This window comes from Pleurodeles waltl, chromosome 5, assembly GCF_031143425.1.
Source record: "Pleurodeles waltl isolate 20211129_DDA chromosome 5, aPleWal1.hap1.20221129, whole genome shotgun sequence".
In the NCBI taxonomy this organism is placed as follows: domain Eukaryota; kingdom Metazoa; phylum Chordata; class Amphibia; order Caudata; family Salamandridae; genus Pleurodeles; species Pleurodeles waltl.
This window is the reverse complement of record NC_090444.1, coordinates 15723375-15745432: the sequence shown is the minus strand read 5'-3', so window position 1 is coordinate 15745432 and position 22058 is coordinate 15723375. Positions and strand designations below refer to the sequence as shown.

At 45.4% G+C, this 22058-nt stretch overlaps 1 protein-coding gene across 4 annotated transcripts in view; it reads left to right on the top strand.

Annotated features, from left to right (window-relative positions):
* LOC138295282 (zinc finger protein 773-like) overlaps window positions 1-22058 on the top strand; it is a 93143-nt gene that overhangs the window by 3711 nt on the left and 67374 nt on the right. For 3 of the 4 annotated variants that reach the window (XM_069233481.1, XM_069233480.1, XM_069233478.1), the window contains exon 1: window positions 5024-5239. In XM_069233481.1, coding sequence (XP_069089582.1) covers window positions 5159-5239 — 81 coding nt within the window. In that variant the 5' untranslated portion in view covers window positions 5024-5158. Of the gene's footprint in view, window positions 1-2275; window positions 2410-5023; window positions 5240-22058 lie in introns of those variants that run through there. The other variant, XM_069233479.1, reaches the window with a different exon arrangement.

Here is a 22058-nt window from a genome sequence, read left to right as displayed (position 1 = left end):
CATCCACTGCACATACTGCTTCTGGACAAGGCTTTAGGCACATAGGAAGTCCTAAGTTTTCAGCTAACTTATTATCCACAAAATTTCCTGTCGCGCCTGAGTCCAGTAGGACAGGGAGAGAATGCCTCACTTGGGTAGTAACAATTAAAACGACCTGAATTATGAAATGTCTAGGTATGTGCGGTACCATGAAGGCTGCAGCATTAGAGGTTTGATTAAGATGTTTTCTCGAACAAGTAACCTCTCCCCTTGTCGAGCTTAATCGTTTCCCGATTCAGTTGAGGAGGTGGAGGAAACAGCACCCTTTCGTGGATTTTTAAGCGTTACTGGACATTCTCTGGCAAAGTGACCTGCCCTTCCACAATATAAACATAATTGAAGTTTTCTCCTTCTTTCTTTTTCCTCTTATGTGAGTGGACCTCTGAGTGTCCCTATTTGCATAGGCTCAGGTTCAGGGAGTTTATTATCTGGGTCTTTCTTCTCGTGTCTAATAAAAGTTAACCGTGATTCCAGTTTGTATTTATCTCCCTTTCTTTCTCCTAGTCTATGTTCTAATTTCACAACTAAATCTACAAAGTCTGAATAGTCTTCTGGCAAATCAACGATATGAGCCAGCGCGTCTTTTAACTCGTCTCTCAAGCCTTTATAGAAAAGGGAGACACGCTTTTCTTCTGGCCACTGTGTCTCGGTGAGTAAACGATTAAAACTAGTGAGATAGGTCAATAAATCCTTGTTACCTTGTTTAAGATTTAAAAGCTCATTATCACTTGCCTGCATGAAAGTGTGTTTTGCAAAAAGGCTGGTCATGGTACGTTTAAATTGATTCCAATTATGGAGGATGGGATCATCTCTCTCCACGAAAGGAATTGACCAATTGGCTGCTGTGCCACCCAAATAAGACAAGACGAATGCCACATTCGTAGCATCAGTAGGGAACTGTTGTGGCTTACAAACGAAGTGTAATTGACATTGATTGATAAAAACATGGAATTTGTTACTATCTCCATGAAAACGTTCAGGAGCTGCTAAGGGCACAGCATTAGGAACATTAACAGTAACCTCAACTGGGGGAGGCAAAGTTGTATGTTTTGATGGCGCCCCTGTCTCTGAGGAGGTTTTAAACAAAGGCGTAAAAGCTGTGTTCCACTGAGATACCCTAAATTTATACCTGCTTAAATCCTGTTTTAAAGAGGTATTCTCCATCTTTAATCTCTCTATTTCCTCTTGCATATGTTGCAAGATGCCAGACACTGATTCATTATGAGCCAAGTCCTCATTTAGGGCCTGCGCCATATCCGTGACGTCAATGCCCTCTATTTCTTCCCCGATATTCATCGTCCACCAGAACTGAAAATTATTATTATTATTTTTTTTTTTAAGGCTTGTGCTTCTGTCAAAGCCCAGCTCACCTGAGTCCTTGTTCAGTTCTGGTAGAGGTTGAAGAGAATCCGACCCCACCCTGAAACTGCTTGCTCCAGCACACTAGTTTTTAAAACAGTGCACTAAGAACAGAAGCTCAATGGAAGGGGGGAAGTGGATAAAATAAAATAAAGAGACAACACCGTTCTTGCGTTTCCACTGTTGAAGTGCTGCACAAATCTGCGGCCCTCTCTGACTTTTGTAGAAACTGGTGCCTAATGAAACGTAAACAAAGAACAGATAAGTACAACCTATTCCTAACTGGGTTCCTGACTATCCCTTTATTTAATAGAAATTTTCTTTAAAAGTACCTCTTGGATCCTGGTCTCTAGTTTCCAGGTTTGGAATGTGTTACTGCTCTGGGATGTGCTTTCTATTACTCTAAAGCTTCTAAAACATTAAACAAATACCGTTATCAGAATTATCAATATCAAACATTCATCTTAATATAACTAAAGCCTAAATTCCCAATAGCAGACTCACTTTTCCCATATTTCCAGAATCTTTTATAAAACAAATACTGTACTTTTACGTCAAAATACAGCATGTAATTTGTGCAAGTCCTTGATTTACTGTTTGCCTTGCTGTTAATGGTTTCCACGGTTCAATTCTTAAAAGTTCCATGAAAAAAAAAAAAAAAAAAAAAAAAAAAGTTTGCTTCACAAAGTTCTGCAAAGTATTCTTGTAACAAAGAGTTTGAATCACAATGTTCGGGGAAGGTATCTTGTTTCAAATTGTCTATACACGAATCCAGAAATTGTTGTCAAAGTTCTTTCAGGTAATAAAAGTTTTGCACTTACTTGTTGCTGGCAAGAGATACTGATCAGTCTAACCTTGTCTTCTTTCTCTTTTGCAGGTTGCTTGTAGGAGAGAGGCTAAGGCAAGGAGGAACCGGAAACCAGAAGAAGGAAGAGCCAGCAGCTGCGCCCATTGAAGCCAATGAAAGTCTGTAGAGAGCAGGAGTGCCAGCGCCGAGGGATCTGTCCTCAGGTAAGCGGGAGGTAAACGAGCACAAGCACTGGGTGAGGCTCGGGGGCTGCCTTTTGTAGACAGGGCTGGGTGTGGTCCTCACATGCTGCACATGTTCTTGAAAGGTGTGCAGAGCTGGGTGTGGTCCTCACATGCTGCACATGTTCTTGAAAGGTGTGCAGAGTTTCAGTTATTATGCAAATGAGTTAAATTAACACATGGCCTAGAGAGGAGTGTTTTAAAGAAGCCTTGGTAAAAACAAGGCCCAATGTGTAAACAAAACAGCACATTAAACAACATACACAGAAGCCTGGGGGGGGGGGGAGGTGAGATAACAAGAAAGGCTTTCAATAGTAAGTTTAAAAGGGAGCTATTACAGAACCCACTAGTGCAGTGAGAGGGGACATGCTCTTTGCTGTGCACAAACCCTAACAGTAATACCCTCTCTCTGAGGAAGTCCTTTGTTCTGCCTTCCTGGGCCAAGCCTGTCTGGACCCCAGGAGGGCAGAAACCTGTCTGAGGGGTTGGCAGCAGCAGCAGCTGCAGTGAAACCCCGGGAAAGGCAGTTTGGCAGTACCCGGGTCTGTGCTAGAGACTTAGGGGATCATGGAATTGTCTCCCCAATGCCAGAATGGCATTGGGGTGACAATTCCATGATCTTAGACATGTTACATGGCCATGTTCGGAGTTACCATTGTGACGCTATACATAGGTAGTGACCTATGTATAGTGCACGCGTGTAATGGGTCCCCGCACTCACAAAGTCCAGGGAATTTGCCCTGAACGATGTGGGGGCACCTTGGCTAGTGCCAGGGTGCCCACGCACTAAATAACTTAGCACCCAACCTTTACCAGGTAAAGGTTAGACATATAGGTGACTTATAAGTTACTTAAGTGCAGTGGTAAATGGCTGTGAAATAACGTGGACGTTATTTCACTCAGGCTGCAGTGGCAGGCCTGTGTAAGAATTGTCAGAGCTCCCTATGGGTGGCAAAAGAAATGCTGCAGCCCATAGGGATCTCCTGGAACCCCAATACCCTGGGAACCTCAGTACCATATACTAGGGAATTATAAGGGTGTTCCAGTATGCCAATGTGAATTGGTGAAATTTGTCACTAGCCTGTTAGTGACAATTTAGAAAGTAAAGTGAGAGCATAACCACTGAGGTTCTGGTTAGCAGAGCCTCAGTGAGACAGTTAGTCATCACACAGGGAACACATACAGGGCACTGGCTGGCAGGGTCCCAGTGAACATAAAACAACATATATACTGTGAAATATGGGGGTAACATGCCAGGCAAGATGGTACTTTCCTACAGTAACTTGCAGCACCCTATCATATCCATAAATCTATACAACCAAAGCAGTGTGCTACCCAGTGTAAGGAATAGTAAGCACTATATAAATGCAATATAAAGCACTATAGAAAATTCCAAAATAAATATATCTTATCTACTGTTGAGGGGTTGGAGGAGCTACCGAGATTGGTTGATGGTAGGTTTGCAGGGGATGCGAAAAGATCAAGGTGAAGGATGGAATGCATGAATTAATCTCAGCCACTGGCAATCGCTTGGGTCATATCCTAATCAATTGGTCTCAGAATGCTTGTTTACAGTGCAGTGATGACCTGGCCTGGCAGTTCGGGCTGGACTGTTCCCATGGGGGAAGGTCAAGACTGATTTGCATATTGCTGAGTCCAATCTGGGGTGACATAGCAAGCAAAATAATGATGTCTTAAACCCAGATCTGTGACTGAGGGTTGAGTATTAAAAAAGTTTCAACACTCTGGCCATCATTTTATTTTGCGTTGTTGCTATGTTTGCCCTAGGTAGTCAGGGATTCCCAGACGCCTGTCCTGTGATTGTTATGCAACCATATTCAAGCTAGCCTGGCTGATGATGGGTGATACCCTGAAACCGGTCCCAGGATGCTTGCTTCTGGTCCAAGGAGGACCTGGCTTGGCAGGTCGTGTGGACTGTTCCCAAGGGGAACAGGGTCAAGACTGATTTGCATATGGCTGGGTCCACATTGTGGCGGCTGGGTGGCAAAAAATGATGGATTAGGATGGTACCCTGGGCGATTCCAATGGATGAGATTAATTTAAGTATTCCATCCATCACCTTGTGATTAAAGGGGAGCCTACATTTGGTGACTTTCCTTTTATATCTTGGTGCTTTTATGTGTTCTGGTTGCCTCAGTGTGCGCATTTCTATAGGTATGAGTACATGTGAGTTGTATGCGCTATACAATGTAGTTCTATAGACTTTGCTCTCTCTTGATTACTTTTAGATAATTTTCAGTGTGGCCAATTAAAGTGCACTGCTTTCGTCCAAATTTCAAACTGCCCTTTAAGATATGTATTTACAAAAAATCAGTAGGTTAACTCCCCATTTTATTCACGCTTGCCTTCTTTAATTCTCTGTTTGAAATATCAAAATGCCGCTGCTCTTGCACTTACAACATGGCGCTCACGGGGGGACCATGGGTCAGCGCTCTAGTTGTTCATTCGAGGTCTGTGCCCAGGCTCTGTACAGATGCACGGACAGGAAGCGGGCGGTGGGATCGCGGTAGGAAGAGGCGACGTGCGGCCATATTTATTTGGGCATGAACAGGAAGTACAACACGTGCCACTGCTTTCACCGGAAGTACAGCCATCTTTGTTAGGGGCACATAGGTGGGTGTAACATGTCTGCCCCCATAGCAGTGTAGGGACGCCTCAGAGGCTGATATACTGGAGGAGTCAGGCGCTCTGCTGTGTGCATTCACTCTTCATGCTCCTGATGCCCAGGGACCTGCAGGCCACCGGGCCTGCCCAGACAGAGGGAGGCGTGCTTGGAGAAGCCTCTGCCCAGGTAGGGGAGCCTGCAGTGTGAGGGAGGGCGTGTGAGGGAAGAGGTGAGTGGCAGGGGGTGAGTGTGAGGGAGGGGGTGACTGAGGGAAAAGGTGAGTGTGGAAGGGGGTGAGTGTGCGGGAAGAGGTGAGTGTGGAAGGGGGTGAGTGTGAGGAAAGAGGTGAGTGTGGAAGGGGGTGAGTGTGAGGAAAGAGGTGAGTGGCAAGGGGTGAGTGGCAGGGGGAGAGTGTGAGGGAAAAGGTGAGTGGCAGGGGGTGAGTGTGAGGGAAGAGGTGAGTGGCAGGGGGTGAGTGTGAGGGAAGAGGTGAGTGGCAGGGGGTGAGTGTGAGGGAAGAGGTGAGTGGCAGGGGGTGAGTGTGAGGAAAGAGGTGAGTGTGGAAGGGGGTGAGTGTGAGGAAAGAGGTGAGTGGCAAGGGGTGAGTGGCAGGGGGAGAGTGTGAGGGAAAAGGTGAGTGGCAGGGGGTGAGTGTGAGGGAAGAGGTGAATGTGAGGGAGAGGGGTGCAGCTCTGACAACTTATCAGCTCAAGAAGGGAACTCTTGTGGTTGGAGCTGCTCCTATGGCGGTGCACCTGAGAGCACAGGTGAGGGAAGAAGCCTGTTTACAGGCAGGACAGGTACCCTGTCTGCTCCTCTATTACAAACATGATAAAAGGCTCCTAGGACACTGTCGGAGCCTGTTCCTCTCTGAAACAGGATGAAGGACTCCTCTGACAGTGCCAGGATCTGCCCCTCTGTGTGTGAAACAGAATGAAGGACTCCTGGGGCAGTGCCAGGGCCCGCTCCTGTGCGTGAAACAGGTTGAAGGACTCCTAGGACAGTGCCAGGGCCTCCCGCTGTGTGTCTGAAACAGGATGAAGGACTCCCAGGACAGTGCCAGGACCACCTCCTGTGTGTGAAGCAGGATGAATGACTCTTAGGACAGTGCCAGGACCTGCTCCTCTGTGTGAAACAGGACGAAGGACTCATAGGGTAGGGCCAGGGTCTGCTCCTGTGTGTGTGAAACAGAATGAAGGACTCCTGGGGCAGTGCCAGGGCCTGCTCCTGTGTGTGAAACAGTATGAAGGACTCCTAGGACAGTGCCAGATCCTCCCCCTGTGTGTGTGAAACAGGATGAAGGACTGCCAGGACCTCCTCCTGTGTGTGAAACAGGATGAATGACTCTTAGGACAGTGCCAGGGCCTGCTCCTCTGTGTGAAACAGGATGAAGGACATTTAGGATAGTGCCAGGGCCTGCTTCTCTGTGTGAAACAGGATGAAAGTCCGCTAGGATAGTGCCAGGGCCTGTTCCTGTGTGTGTAAAACAGGGTGAAAGACTCATATGACAATACCAGGGCCTGCTCCTCTGTATGTGAAAAGGGATGAAGGGCTCCTAGGACAGTGCCATGATCTGCTCCTGTGTGTGAAACAGAATGAAAGGCTCCAAGGGCAGTGCCAGGACCTGCTCCTCTGTGTGAAACAGAATGAAGGACTCCTGGGGCAGTGCCAGGGCCTGCTCCTGTGTGTGAAACAGGATGTAGGACTCCTAGGACAGTGCCAGGGCCTCCCCCTGTGCGTGAAACAGGATGAGGGACTCGTAGGACAGTGCCAGGGCCTGCTCATGTGTGTGAAACAGGGGGAAGGGCTCGTAACAGTGGCAATGCCTGCTCTTCTGTGTGAAACAGGATGAAGGACTCCTAGGACAGTGCCTGGGCCTGCTCCTATGTGTGAAACAGGATGAAGGACTCCTGGGACAGTGGCAGGGTCTGCTCTTCTGTGTGTGAAACAGGATAAAGGACTCCTAGGACTGTGCTCCTCTATGTGAAACAGGATGAAGGACTCCTGGGGCAGCGCCAGGGCCTGCTCCTGTGTGTGAAATAGGATGAAGGACTCTTAGGACAGTGCCAGGGCCTGATCCTCTGTGTGTGAAACAGGAAGAAGGACTCCTCGGACAGTGCCAGGGTCTGCTCCTCTTTGTGTGAAACAGGAAGAAGGACTCCTAGGCCAGACCCAGGGCCTGCTCCTGTGTGTGTGAAACAGGATTAAGTACTCCTAGGACAGCGCTCCTCTGTGTAAAACGGGGTGAAGGACTCCTAGGACAGCGCCAGGGTCTGCTCCTCTGTGTGTGAAACAAGAGGAATGCCAGGACCTGCTCATCGCCATGTGAAACAGGATGAATGGCTCCCAAGACAGTGTCAGGGTCTGCTCCTATGTGTGAAATAGGATGAAGGACTCCTAGGACAGTGCCAGGGCCTGCTACTATGTGTGAAACAGGATGAAGGACTCCTGGGACAGTGGCAGAGTCTGCTCTTCTGTGTGTGAAACAGGATAAAGGACTCCTAGGACTGTGCTCCTCTGTGTGAAACAGGATGAAGGACTCCCAAGACAGTGCCAGGGTCTGCTCACATATGTTAAACAGGATTAAGGACTCCTCGGACAGAGCTCCTCCGTGTAAAACAGGGTGAAGGACTCCTAGGACAGTATCAGGGTCTGCTCCTCTGTGTGTGAAACCAGAGGAATGACTCATAGGACAGTGCCAGGGCCTACTCCTCGCCGTGTGAAACAGGATGAAGGGCTCCCAAGACAGTGCCAGGGTCTGCTCCTGTGTGTGTGAAACAGGATGAAGGACTCCTGGGGCAGTGCCAGGACCTGCCCCTGTGCGTGAAACAGGATGAAGGACTTCTAGGACAGTACCAGGGCCTGCTCCTCTGTGTGTGAAACAGGATGAATGAGTCCTGGGATAGTGCCAGGTTCTGCTCCTGTGTGTGTGAAACAGGATGAAGGACTCCTGGGACAGTGCCAGGGTCTGCTCCTCTGTGTGAAACAGGATGGAGGACTCCGAGGGCAGTGCCAGGGCGTGCTCCTCTGTGTATGAAACAGGATGGAGGACTCCTAGGGCAGTGCCAGGGCCTGCTCTTCTATGTGAAACAGGATGAAGGACTCCTAGGACAGTGCCAGGGCCCGCTCCTCTGTGTGAAACAGGATGAAGGACTCCTGGAACAGTGCCAGGGTCTGCTCCTCTGTGTGAAAGAGATTGACACATACCTGTTAATCTTTTGTCTACAAAAATATGGCAGAAGTCAGGCTTTGAAGAGGGTGATCCCATTAAGGTCAATGGGAAATTAGAACTTTTTTAAAGGAAACTGAAAGTTCACTCTTGTCCCTAATATAATCCCTTCGCCCCTGAAGGCCTTAATGATGGACCCGCTCTCCGAATCTGCAAAGATGAACCACACTCCCTTCTCCTAGTGTCCTCCCAAAACCTTTAGTAACAATAAGTAGTAACCTAGTAACCTCTGGAATCAAAGAAGCCATATATAGTATTCTGTGATCTCAAAATCTTCCACCACTGCCCTCGAGATGGTCATATTTAGGTTCAGGGATAACGGAGTTGGTTAATGTAATTCTCTCAACCTGTTGCGTAGAGTAGGTTTGTCGCTTGGTGCGCAGGACACAGTGTGGACCCCTTGAAGGCTCTTCTTCAGAGGTTCCCTAGTTTGCACTCTTGCTGACTCATCAGGAGTGTATGGCAGGCAGTCAAGGGGTACATTTGATGTCTATGACCTGAAAATATACACTTGGGTAGCTAGAAAAACTATTCTACCCAGTCACTGTCCTTCTTCTGCCCTGAAAACCCATCTCTTCTAAGCTAAATTGCAGTGTATGTTGGCTAACATATACTAGAATCAAGAAGGGCTCCAGAAGGTTGGATAGTTGTCCGAAGAGGTCCCGGTGAAGTTGCAGTTTTTTGTCAGGAAAGTTCTGAGTGTTAGAAATGTGAATTTCACATCCAATGAAGGTCTGTGGCCGGCTGGAGTCTTTTGGTGCCTTGGCCCAGTTAAGACTTTTTTGTTCACACTTTCTCACATATCATTGGAACCAAAAAGCTTCTAAGTCCCAGTTTTTAAGGGTGGCAGGAACCATCCAGCCAAACACAGCCATGAGTTCTAGGACCCCACGAACAGCTGAAGGGCATTCCAGCGGCCAACAGCACGGACCACGGCAGGTCCAATTGGAACTGGTCAGCAGGACAGTTTCAGGAAAGGCCTCTTGTAGCTTGTTGTGTCCCTATAGCTTGAACAGGAGATCAGGTTAGTGAACCTTGGAGTCCACGTCTTTGGCCTGGGCACAAGAGAGAGCAGGTCCAGTCCTTCAGGTCTCAGCAGGTTCAGTCCTCTTCAGATCCGTCTCAGGTCCAGTATTGTTCCGAGAAGCGTATTGAGGATGCCACATTTATGCCTGGCACCAGCTTGTGGGTCGGGCGACTCCTGGCTTCTCCCTAACCAAATGGGCAAAAGTTCCCTTGGGTTACCCTATCCTTTTTTGCAATGTTTCCTTTGTTTATTACTTATAACAATCCCACAGTGCCCCCTCTGCTTGAATCCAAGATGGTGAAACATTTCTCCCTTTGTGAAGAGCCTGTGTGCCATCCCAGAGGAATGAGCAAGCTCTTCTGTGGTCAATTCAAATCAGTTGGAAGTGCTTCTCCCTCCCCACAGGAATTGAAGCCTGGCTGACTGAGGAAGCAAAGGAAGGGAACTGTGCAGGTGTCATCTGATGTTTGCCTGTGACAGGTGAGGTTCCCAAATGGTCATCCTGCCAGTGAAACAAAAACACATCCTTACACCCAGGCCTTTGCTTCTGCTCTAGGACCAGTTTTCACATCTCATTTAGCGCTTTAGGCGGGGAACATGTAACTTCCTAAACACACCTTTATGTTAATATTTATTCAAAATTCCTTATCAACAGTGGATTTGTCTTTTCATAACCATTGCAGAGAGTCCAAGAATGACATTTCCAAATGTTTCCTAGCAGAAGGTAGCATTATTAAACTTACTATTGTGTCCCAGTGTTTCTCCACTGAACAGCCAGCCTTGATACAGTGAAAATAGCTTTTGGGAGCTAGTCATTGTAAGGACTTATATTACAATTAAATTTGTACATGTCCAACTTCTAAATACCACGTACCCTGCCTTTGGGTTGTAGGGCCTATTTACGGGTAACATTAATATTTAAAAGAAATGTTTTGACCTGTCAAAAGGGCTTATTTTGACAGGTTGAATTGCTATTTTTAAACTGATCCAGTCAGACTACATTAGTAAACCTGAAGCCATGTTTTACACTGTCACTGTGTTGGTGGGCCAATTTATAAGGATCTGCTCCTTACCTGGGTCACAAGCCCATGGCCCTCAGCAGTTCCCAATTGCTCTTCCGCTGCGGCAAGGATGAACCACTGGGACGCGAGTGCACGGATCACAGAGGCTCCCTGATGCAGCTGCGAGGACGTGACCGCGTCGTCACTCGCTGCCGTGTTGTCTGTGTGCTTCAGCGCACAAGGAATTTCGGAGTGATTACTGTATGCGAGCTCTTGACATGTTGCATGCAAAAGAAAATGAAAGGAAATATACACATTATTAGCACCCTGATTGCTGTGCTTTAACAATTTGAGAATGTTGTATTCCTTTATTTTATTTTATATTACCTTCTCATCCCAATCCAGCATGGCTCAACCTTTTTTCACGTAGGTCATTTCCTGTTCTCTACTATAAATGAGAGTCCATGAAGCAGGCCAGTTGCATCACCAATGTTTATTCATTGCTTGCTGCTGATTTCTTTGGATCTCCACAGTCTCAAGATTCCTCTTTGCCATCTTCCTTTGTGGTATCATATTGCCTTCTCCTGTATCCTGTCTCCTGTTGGACCAGCCTAAAAGTTTTTTCTGGACTTCAGTTTTTCCTTCTTGATGGATTATTTCCTGGATCAGTTCCAGACTCTTGGTTCCATTCTGGTGTCCACTCCTGCCTCTGGAGGTAAACGGCCTTATCTTCAGGAAAAGAAGCCATCACAAGCTTTGCCAAGAAGACCAGCTCTTGGGCGGTTGGGACACCAACGAACATCGAAGATGGACCAAGTTCAAGAAATATCTCAGGTGCAAGAATTATTGGCAGCAGTTAATAATCTTACGGTGCAAGTCCAGAGTTTGACCTCAGAGAACGTGTCTCTTCGACAGTCATTAACCGTATTACAACAAGGGTCCCTGGATCCTCCTCTGGCCGGATCGGCGGAGATGAAGTTCAACGCGAATTCTAAAAAGCTGAAAATGTTCTATGACACCTGTCAAGCCCATTATACGTTTAAGCCTCATCTATGTTTCAGACTGAGGTAAGGTGATCTTTATTATCAGCAATAAAATCAAAAAGGTCCTAGCATGGGTGGTGCCTATGGTTTATGGATGACTATCCTGCCTACTTAACAGCGATTTGTCAAATGTTTGACCATCAGGATCATAAATTTGTACTCAAGAAGACATTTTTGAACTTTCCCAGGGTTCCACAGAGCTGCAATTTTCAGATAACAAAATTCAAAGGGCTGACCATTGAGATTGATTGGACAGATTCAACCTTGTTTACACTCTTCTGGATAGGACTGAGAGGAGTTGAAGGATGAGTTGGTGAGGGTGGACAGACCCCTTAACTCTTCAAGATTTTATTCTGTTAGTCCTCCAGATTGACATTCGCCTACAAGAAAGATGTCAAGAAAAAAGAAAACAATCCTTAAAGATCAATTTAGGACATCTTTTAAACCTTCGCCCAAGGCTATTGATTCCGAAGAACCTATGCAGGTTGGAGTTACAAAGGGTCCTTTAATAGAGAAAGTGAAGGCAAGGAGATAGAAACCTAGTCAGTGCCTATACTGTGGTCAGGAAGGGCACTTTCTTAACTCCTGTTCTGTACGACCGGTCCATACATCACAGAAGTCGGGAAACTAAAAAGTGTGCAAGTAGTGAAGGGAATAGAGATGAGTGAGGATCATCAATCCCTGCCTCCATCATTGCAATCTTCCAGATTTGTGCTGCTGCAGGTTGAACTCATCATTTAGACTAATCTAATTGTAGTACCGATTTTCATTGATTGTGGGGCCCTCAAACATATATATGGACATTCAATGGGCCTCTCATCATCGAATTCCTGTGCTCAGAGTAAAGCTTCCAGTGGCAGTGGAACAGTGGAAGCTGTGAAAGGGACTCTGGTTGCTTCTATATTGGTTGTCATTTCATCTGACGATAGCCACTCATTACAAGGCTATTATCTTTGATTTAATTGCGTCTCCTCTCTACCCGGTCATTTTGGTAATCAACTGATTGGCAAGACACAGGCCCTATTTGGCTGCCAAGACACTCTTTTTAGGGTGTGAGTTCTGTGTTCACCACTGCAGCGTGAACCATTGTATCCTAGAAACATCCACATTTCCCTCTAATATTCCTGTTTCATCTGTGGCTCAAATCTTTGAAGTGCCAGATGTCTACCATGAGTTCTTGGATGTATTCCAAGAATCCACAACGGAGGAGTTACTACCTCCTTGTCCTTTCGATTGTGCTGTTGAAATCCTACCAGATGCCATTGTTTCCTACAGAAGAATATTTTCCTTATCTCTCTCGAAAGACAAGCCTTAAGGAATTATTTGGGTGCCAATCTGGCAAATTGACTAATTGTTCCTTTCAAATCACTGGCTGCAGCCTCTTTGTGTTTTTATACCCAAGAACGGGACCTCTGAACTTTATCCCTGTATTGAATATATATATTGATGCCTAAATAAAGTGACAGTAAAGGATCAGTGCCCTTTATCTTTAATTTCAGACATAATTTAAACCGTCCAAGAAGCCAAACTCTTTATTAAACTAGACTTGAGGAGTGCACATCCCTGGAGGTCCCTGAACTGGTGCAGACTAGTTTATGCAAAGAGGGCACCAATTGTTCCCTTCAAAGCATACCAACGGCTTGGGGAGGCTACTCCTCCCAAGCCACATAACACCTATTTCCAAAGGGAGAGGGTGTTGCCTCCCTCTCCCAAAGGAAATCCTGTGTTCTGCCTTCATAGACTTGCGCTACTTAAGTAGCAGGTGGGCAGAAACCCGTCTGAGAGGTCAGAGCAACTTGGACTGCCCGGAAAACCCCAGAAATCTGGTAGGAGCAAGGCTGCGTGTCATCTGAGGAGACCCCAGAGTACATGGAATCTTACTTTCAATACTGACAACACTATTGGGGTATGATTCCAACATGTTTGATATCAAACATGCCCAGGTTCAGAGTTACCATTATGTAGCTGGACATAGGTAGTGACCTATGTCCAGTGCACACGTAAAATGGCGTCCTGCACTCACAAAGTCCAGGCAAATGGAGCTGGAGTTTGTGGAGGCACCTCTGCTTATGCAGGGGTGCCCCCACACACATGTACCTGCACCCTGCCCTCTGGGCTAGGAGGGCCTAACATAGGGGTGACTTACAGAGACCTGGTGCAGTGACCTGTAGTGAAAAAAGGTGCATGCACCCTTTCGCGCAGGCCGCAATGGCAGTCCTGCAGATGCACTTTGCATGGGATAATACATGCTGCAGCCCATGGGGGACCCCTGGTGCCCCAATACCCTGGGTACCATATACTGGGGACTTATAAGTAGGCACCAGTATGCCAAATGTGGGGTGTTTGTGGTCCAAGCAACCAAGTTAAACAGAGATAGAGCATAGTCACTGGGGTCTTGGTTAGCAGGATCCCAGTGAACACAGTCAAAACATACTGACAACGGGCAAAAAGTGGGGGTAACCATGCCAGAAAGAGGGTTCTGTCCTACACAACCTCCCCCACCACCAATCGAAGGACAATAAGGCTTACCTTGCCCAGATGAGTCTTCATTGCCTAAGTGGAAATATCTGGAGAGTTCATCTGCATTTGAGTGGGTACTCCCAGGTCTATGTTCCACTGTACAGGGAGTGCAGAATTATTAGGCAAATGAGTATTTTGACCACATCATCCTCTTTATGCATGTTGTCTTACTCCAAGCTGTATAGGCTCGAAAGCCTACTACCAATTAAGCATATTAGGTGATGTGCATCTCTGTAATGAGAAGGGGTGTGGTCTAATGACATCAACACCCTATATCAGGTGTGCATAATTATTAGGCAACTTCCTTTCCTTTGGCAAAATGGGTCAAAAGAAGGACTTGACAGGCTCAGAAAAGTCAAAAATAGTGAGATATCTTGCAGAGGGATGCAGCACTCTTAAAATTGCAAAGCTTCTGAAGCGTGATCATCGAACAATCAAGCGTTTCATTCAAAATAGTCAACAGGGTCGCAAGAAGCGTGTGGAAAAACCAAGGCGCAAAATAACTGCCCATGAACTGAGAAAAGTGAAGCGTGCAGCTGCCACGATGCCACTTGCCACCAGTTTGGCCATATTTCAGAGCTGCAACATCACTGGAGTGCCCAAAAGCACAAGGTGTGCAATACTCAGAGACATGGCCAAGGTAAGAAAGGCTGAAAGACGACCACCACTGAACAAGACACACAAGCTGAAACGTCAAGACTGGGCCAAGAAATATCTCAAGACTGATTTTTCTAAGGTTTTATGGACTGATGAAATGAGAGTGAGTCTTGATGGGCCAGATGGATGGGCCCGTGGCTGGATTGGTAAAGGGCAGAGAGCTCCAGTCCGACTCAGACGCCAGCAAGGTGGAGGTGGAGTACTGGTTTGGGCTGGTATCATCAAAGATGAGCTTGTGGGGCCTTTTCGGGTTGAGGATGGAGTCAAGCTCAACTCCCAGTCCTACTGCCAGTTCCTGGAAGACACCTTCTTCAAGCAGTGGTACAGGAAGAAGTCTGCATCCTTCAAGAAAAACATGGTTTTCATGCAGGACAATGCTCCATCACACGCGTCCAAGTACTCCACAGCGTGGCTGGCAAGAAAGGGTATAAAAGAAGGAAATCTAATGACATGGCCTCCTTGTTCACCTGATCTGAACCCCATTGAGAACCTGTGGTCCATCATCAAATGTGAGATTTACAAGGAGGGAAAACAGTACACCTCTCTGAACAGTGTCTGGGAGGCTGTGGTTGCTGCTGCATGCAATGTTGATGGTGAACAGATCAAAACACTGACAGAATCCATGGATGGCAGGCTTTTGAGTGTCCTTGCAAAGAAAGGTGGCTATATTGGTCACTGATTTGTTTTTGTTTTGTTTTTGAATGTCAGAAATGTATATTTGTGAATGTTGAGATGTTATATTGGTTTCACTGGTAATAATAAATAATTGAAATGGGTATATATATTTTTTTGTTAAGTTGCCTAATAATTATGCACAGTGATAGTCACCTGCACACACAGATATCCCCCTAACATAGCTAAAACTAAAAACAAACTAAAAACTACTTCCAAAAATATTCAGCTTTGATATTAATGAGTTTTTTGGGTTCATTGAGAACATGGTTGTTGTTCAATAATAAAATTAATCCTCAAAAATACAACTTGCCTAATAATTCTGCACTCCCTGTATAGTCCATTCCTTTCAGGGATATGGACCACCTCAACAATTTGGGATTTTCTCCTTTCATCTGTTTTAACCATAGAAGAGGCTTGTGGTCGGTTTGAAGAAGGAAGTGATTGCCAAACAAGTATGGCCTCAGCCTTTTCAAAGCCCAATCTACAACAAAGGCCTCCCTTTCTATGGCTGACCAACACTTTTCCCTGGGGGTCAACATTCTGCTTATAAAAGCTACAGGTTGCTCCTGGCCCTCTGTGTTAAGTTGTGACAGTATTGCCACCACCTCTACCTCAGAAGCATATGTCTGAACTATAAACTGCTTGGAGTAGTCAGGGTTCTCAGATTAGGTGCAGTTTGCATGGTCTGTTTAAGATCTTCAAAAGCTTTTTGACAGCTACCTGTCCATAAAACTTTCTTAGGCATCCTTTTAGAGGTGAGGTCATTAAGAGGGGCTACAAAGGAGCCATAGTTCTTAATGAATCTCCTGTAGTACCCGGTGAGGCCTAAAAAGGCTTGGGTTTGGGTAGTAGGGGGAGTCCAATCCAAAATGGTTTGAATCTTCCCCTGCAGTGGTTGAATCTGGCCTCCACCTACTAGGTGGGCCAGATGTACACCCTTCCCCTGCCCTATCTGGCACTTAGAGGCCTTGATAGTGAGCCCTGCTTTCTGCAGGGCCTCCAAAACATTCTGCAGGTGGACCAGGTGATCCTCCCAGGTGGCACTAAAGACAGCTATATCATCCAGATAAGCTGCACTATAGACTTCCAATCCTTGGAGAACTGTATTTACCAGCCCCTGAAATGTGGCAGGTGCATTTGTCAGCCCAAAGGGCATCACTATGAAGAGATAGTGCCCACCAATGGTTGAAAATTCTGTTTTTGGCTTTGCATCATTTGATAATTTAATCTGCCAATAGCCAGCATACACCTTGAGGGTGCCACTGACATCCCCTGCCTCTTGAGTGACAGCTCGCTGCCTCAAGTCCTCCAGTGTGGGACAAGTATTTTGTGCCCTATTGAACTAAACCCTGGCAGCCCCCCTGCATCCAAGAGTTCAGCTGCGTCAGCTTGTAGCTCCTCTGGTGTAGGTTCTGCCAACAGAGTGGAATCCTCCCCCTCTAGGGTTGAATTCTCACTGGAGGCTGGAGTAGGGGGCACCTTTTTGTCCTTTCTACTTTTGGGTTTGGGAAGGTCTTGCCGGTGCTCTAGCCAAGGCAAAAATATGCCCTAGGATGCCCAGCATTGCTGCATGGGATTCAAACTCCATTTCAGCCCAAGCTGAAGTCTGCAAGTTGTTCCCTAGTAGACACTCTACAGGTAGGTCTGTGGACACCACAACCTTTTTAGGACCAGTAACTGCCTCCCCCAACCTGAAATCAGCAACTGCCATGGGGTGGCACACAGTGTTGTTATGAGCATCAGTCACTTGGTACTGGTGACCAAGTAGGTGTTTCTTAGGAAACACCAGTTTTTCAGTCACCATGGTGATACTGGCACCTGTCCCTGTAGACCTCAGCCTCAATACCATTTATCTGAGGATGCTGCCTGTACTTACCCATGTTAAGGGTACAGGCAGAAAGACTGGCAAAGTCAGTGCCCCATCAGAGACTTAACACTGCTTCAGTGGTCTCTCTAACCAACCCAGACCCCACTACAGTCCCTAAAGTGAGCCCAGCTACACTCTTAGACTGACTACTGTTAATCGTCCCACCACTTCTGCTATTGCTAGGGGCACTAAAAGTAGAAGTTGGGTTGGTAGTGGTGGTTGGCTTGGTGCCTTTCTTAGGGCAGGAGCTGTCTCCTGGCCTATGGCCTTTGTTCTTACAGACATGGCACCAAGGCTTTTTGAAGCTAGAGGAAGAGGATTTGCACCCACCTCCAGAGGAATGTTTTTAGCCTGATGAAGACTCTTTTGATTTTTCTTTGTCCCTACCCTTCTCCTGATGCTTACCTGTATCTTTCTTTTTGTGGTCACCCCCTGTGTGAGTTTTCCTACTGACCCTGATGCAGACCCATTTGTCTGGCTTCTTTCCCAATTCTTGGGGAGAGGTCAGATCAGAGTCTACCAGGTACTGATGCAAAAAATCAGACAGACAGATATTCGAAATGCTCTCTCAATATTAGGTTGTGTAATCCCTGATAATTACTGACTTTACTCCCATGCAACCAGCCTTTCAGGGCTTTTAGAGAACAGTTCAAAAAATCTACCCAATCTTGGGAGGACTCTTTCCTGGTTTCCCTGAATGTTATTCTGTATTGTTCAGTGGTTAGACCAAACCCATCTAGAAGGGCTGTTTTGAGCACTCAGTAATTGTCTGCATCCAAATCCAAATTCAGTTTTTCCTTATGCCATAAACTAAGTATTTAAAGAGCCCTAACCTGCAAGCTTTCATCCCCAGTCAAATGGTCAGACCGAAAGGTGAAATAAAGCTCTTGAATAGTTTTTGAGATGCTATATTTTTGTTATCTAAGATAATTGGAAATCCTTTTTTACCTGCAACAGAATTCACATACAAAAATGCTATCCATACTTGCACTGGTTTCCTACTTTTTTGCTTTAATTAGATTCCACCCGCAAATAATTTTTTTAATCCTTTAAACAGAAGATTTTGTCCCTGAAGTCAGAGTCTAATTGGAGAGTTAAAAAAGAATAAGGTTAAAACTAGTCCTTAATTTGCAAAAGACCAAGAGCAATCAAAGGATTCAAGCTAATAGACATAGACGACCAGCTCCTGTGTACAAAATGGGCGACAATGTGGTTCTCATCTATTAACCTACTACGTACTATTTGCTGGTCAAACATTTCTACAAGACTTTATGCTCCCTTTGAGATATCCAAAATAATAAATCCTGTCACAGTTCATTTAAGACTTCCCTCTTCTTGGAAAGTTCATCCCGCCTTTCATATATCCCATTTAAAACCTTACCGTTCGCGCGAGGGTTGTCCTACTAAAAGAAATCCTCTTACTATAATTATTAGTGGACAACTGGAGTATGAATTTCAGGAAATGTGGGACTCCAGGTATAGAAATTGGAAAGTTGCAATACTTACTTGACTCGAAGGGTTAAAATCCTTGTCATCGTTCTTTGGAACCAGGAGATCAGGGCCATGCTCCTCAACTGAACAGACAATTTTTCTTTAAAACTCTGTGTAAACTTAGAGCTCCTAAGAGGAGGCAAAGTGTAAGGAGGCACTCCTTACCTGGACGGCGAGCGCACAGCCTGCGGCGATCCCCTTGGCTCTCTTGCTGCTGCAAGGATGTAATCCTGGGTGGTGAGCGCATGGATTGTGGTAGCTCCCTATGGTTCTTTCGCTGCAGGGGAGAGGACGTGACTGTCTTTGTCCGCCGCCATGTTTCCTGTGCGCTACAGGAATTTATTTTATCCCCTTTCTAATTACCAAAAAAGCTTTCTTCCATTTCTGTACCAAGGCAGTTGTTAGTAGCCTTGCAAAAATTGTGTATGCATGTGCCTCGGTCCACTATCACCAAAACCTAACAAGCATGTGTGACACTTGCAAGCTGCTTTTTGTAAGGGGAGAGGCCCCTTCCGGGTACAGATGCTCAACGCGGAAGTTATTGTTGGCGGCTCTGAGAACTCTTGGCCGTCTTAATCTGTGGATACGCTGCCTGAATTCTCTTTCAAATAATTTCTTTTAAGAAATCTCCAGGTAAGACTCCATAAATTTTGTTGGAATTGCTTCCACAATTCTTCATCTTTTGATTAGCTGGACCTTTCTCTCTGCTAATTCTCTTGGGTATTCCCTACAGACAACCTGTATTTGAATTTCCTGATTCTGGAGAATTCCCGGTGCCCAGCCTTCATAATCTGGCAGTTTTACATGACAGGATTACTAGCCTCTCTCCTGGTAGGTTGAACTTTTTTCAAAGGTTCTTTTTTGTGGCAGAATTATCCTTACTAAATAAGCCCATACCCTCTTTCTTTCAGGGTGCTTTCCACCTGATGCCCCAATTTATTTTGTGAACCAGATGTTCCCATGACCGACCAGGCAATCCTGCTTAATTGACTTACTAGGCAAATCTTTTTATACAAGATCTCTCGTAAGTGATTTATTTGGCCCGCTTTCTGGATGGTCCTCCTTATTCTACATATTTTCTGTTGGAGATATCTGGTGCTCATTTCTGTCTTGATGACCTCGTACTTAACTGAGATCAAAACGCTGTTGATAATAGACATCTGTAGCGGTGTCTGTTGGTAATTTTAGGCTGGGGTGCGGACGGGACACACATGCACACTCCTTCATTCACACACACACGTGCAAACACACACATCCATTCACAACACTCATTATCAATTATGCAAACATGCATTTAAAAAAAAAAAAACACACACACTTACCTGCAGCTCAGCCTTGGAGGCCCCAGCAGGGTTGGGACTGCTGCCTTCCCTCATTGGCTGACCTTAGGATCCAACCTTGTCACAGAGTGGGATGGGGTCAGTGAGGCTGCTGACCCCATCCCACTCTGTGACGAGGTGTCAATGATTGACACTCACTCTGGGCGCTTTAGGGCTTAAAACTTAAGCGCCCAAGTCAGAGGCAATGAGTGACACTACCATTCATCATAGAGGGGGAGAGCCTCCAGGGCCTTTGCTGAGCTGAGGAGGTGACGCCCACAGGAGCTGTGACCTCCTTAGCCCAACAAAGTTCAGATCAGGCAGCCAAGAGCCTGCGCAAATAGCGCATGTCTAACTCCTGGCTGCCTGGCCTGAAAATGAGGAGTGTCTGTCAGACTGATCTTTGCTCAGCCTGACATACACTCTTCTTGAGGGGCAAAAGGCAGGGGGCACAGCCCCTCAGTCCCAAAGGATGGGCCGCGGCTGATCTATAGACTTGTACTCCCGTATCATATAAAGAATTATTTGAGGAATAAGGAGTCATGTCTTTTTTACCCTTTCTTGGTGCATTGTTTTGTCACTTGTCACAGCACTTGTCTTCATGTGTGTGAGTAATGGATTTCGTAAAAATATTTTAAAAAATAATAAATATTGCAAGAATAAATTGCTTAACAGTGATTGTTGTATTGGTCTTGTAAACAAGCCAAGTACCATTGGGGGGGTTATATGTATAATAATATCAGAGAACATTTAAAAAGAAAAATATTCGGTCTCTAGACTCTAGATACAGACTGGTGTTTGTTTTTTTATTAAGAAAATTGTGAACTGTTCTTTATGAATACTGTATTATAGGGGTCACCCTTGTAATCCTCAATCCTGGGTACTCGGCACCGAAGAACAGTTACATCTGTGGTATCCTGTATACTCTGCACAGGACATAATACACACTTTTCAATATCAAGCTTAACTCTCATTGTGTCTTCCAATGCTGATTATGTAAGTGTTACTGATAGAAAGTGCCATAGTTTGTTATATTGCATAAGCGATGCAACATATCTTCCCATGTTGCAAACAGAATGCATAGAGCACTTTATTGTTGTATTTTGTGAACTGTTGGAAATCAGTGAACATGTTGTCTGATGCTTAAAAGATATTGCCTTTTGATAAAGTTCCTAGCTTTCTACTGATAAATGAATGTAATTAACTGAAAGGACTTTTTTTAAATTGTAAATTTACATTAAAAAAATAAAAAATGAGCAAAATAATTTTATACTTGATAAAACATTTAAAAAATTCACACACTTCTATAAATAATGCGCTTATGAATGGCTCAAGTGATCTGCTTTGACACACTCGAGCAGAATATTTGTTTTGCCTGTGTTACGAGTAAAGCACATTAACCAGGCCTGCTGGCTTTGCCAATCTTGGTTCTACTTCTGGAGTATCTTGGAGTACATCTGTATTGCATGCACATAACGTCTGAACTAGGTGATTGCGTGTTTTGATAAACATGTTTTTTTCCTAACACCTCTCCTGCTCAGCCATCACAGCCTGTGTTTTTATTTTGTTGCACTGAGTGCTTTTGTACTGCTGGCGCCTGTTTGCTCCTAAGGGCTCTTTTACGGCCTCTCTTTTCTGAATACTGGCTCCATTATTCTGCTGCCAACCTTGCTTGTCACACACAGGATTTTCTCATTGCTGCCTCATGTTTTGAGTAACTATTAACAGTTTTATATGCCTGCTCGTTATTTTGTATTACTGTTCTCAGTTCATTATTGTTGCCCTTGTCTCTTTTTTTGTGCGATCTTTTTATTACTCTGTATTTGTGTGTAATCTTTACTGTCTGTTCTTTTTATTGCAACCTGGTTTCTTACCACTCTTCTCTGTCTCTTGCTCTGTGTTCATACTGCTGCTTTGTGTTTATTGCTTACCTCTGTTTCTTATTGCAAGTGGGTTTCGTACCACTCTTCTCTGTCTATTGCTCTGTGTTCATACTGCTACTTTGTGTTTATTGCTTACCTCTGTTTCTTATTGTAGACCAGTTTCTTACTCCTCTTCTCTGTCTCTTGCTCTGTGTTCATACTGCTACTTCTGTTTTTATTGCTTAGCTCTGTTACTTATTGTAGACGGGTTTCTTACCACTCTTCTCTGTCTCTTGCTCTTGCTCTGGGTCTGT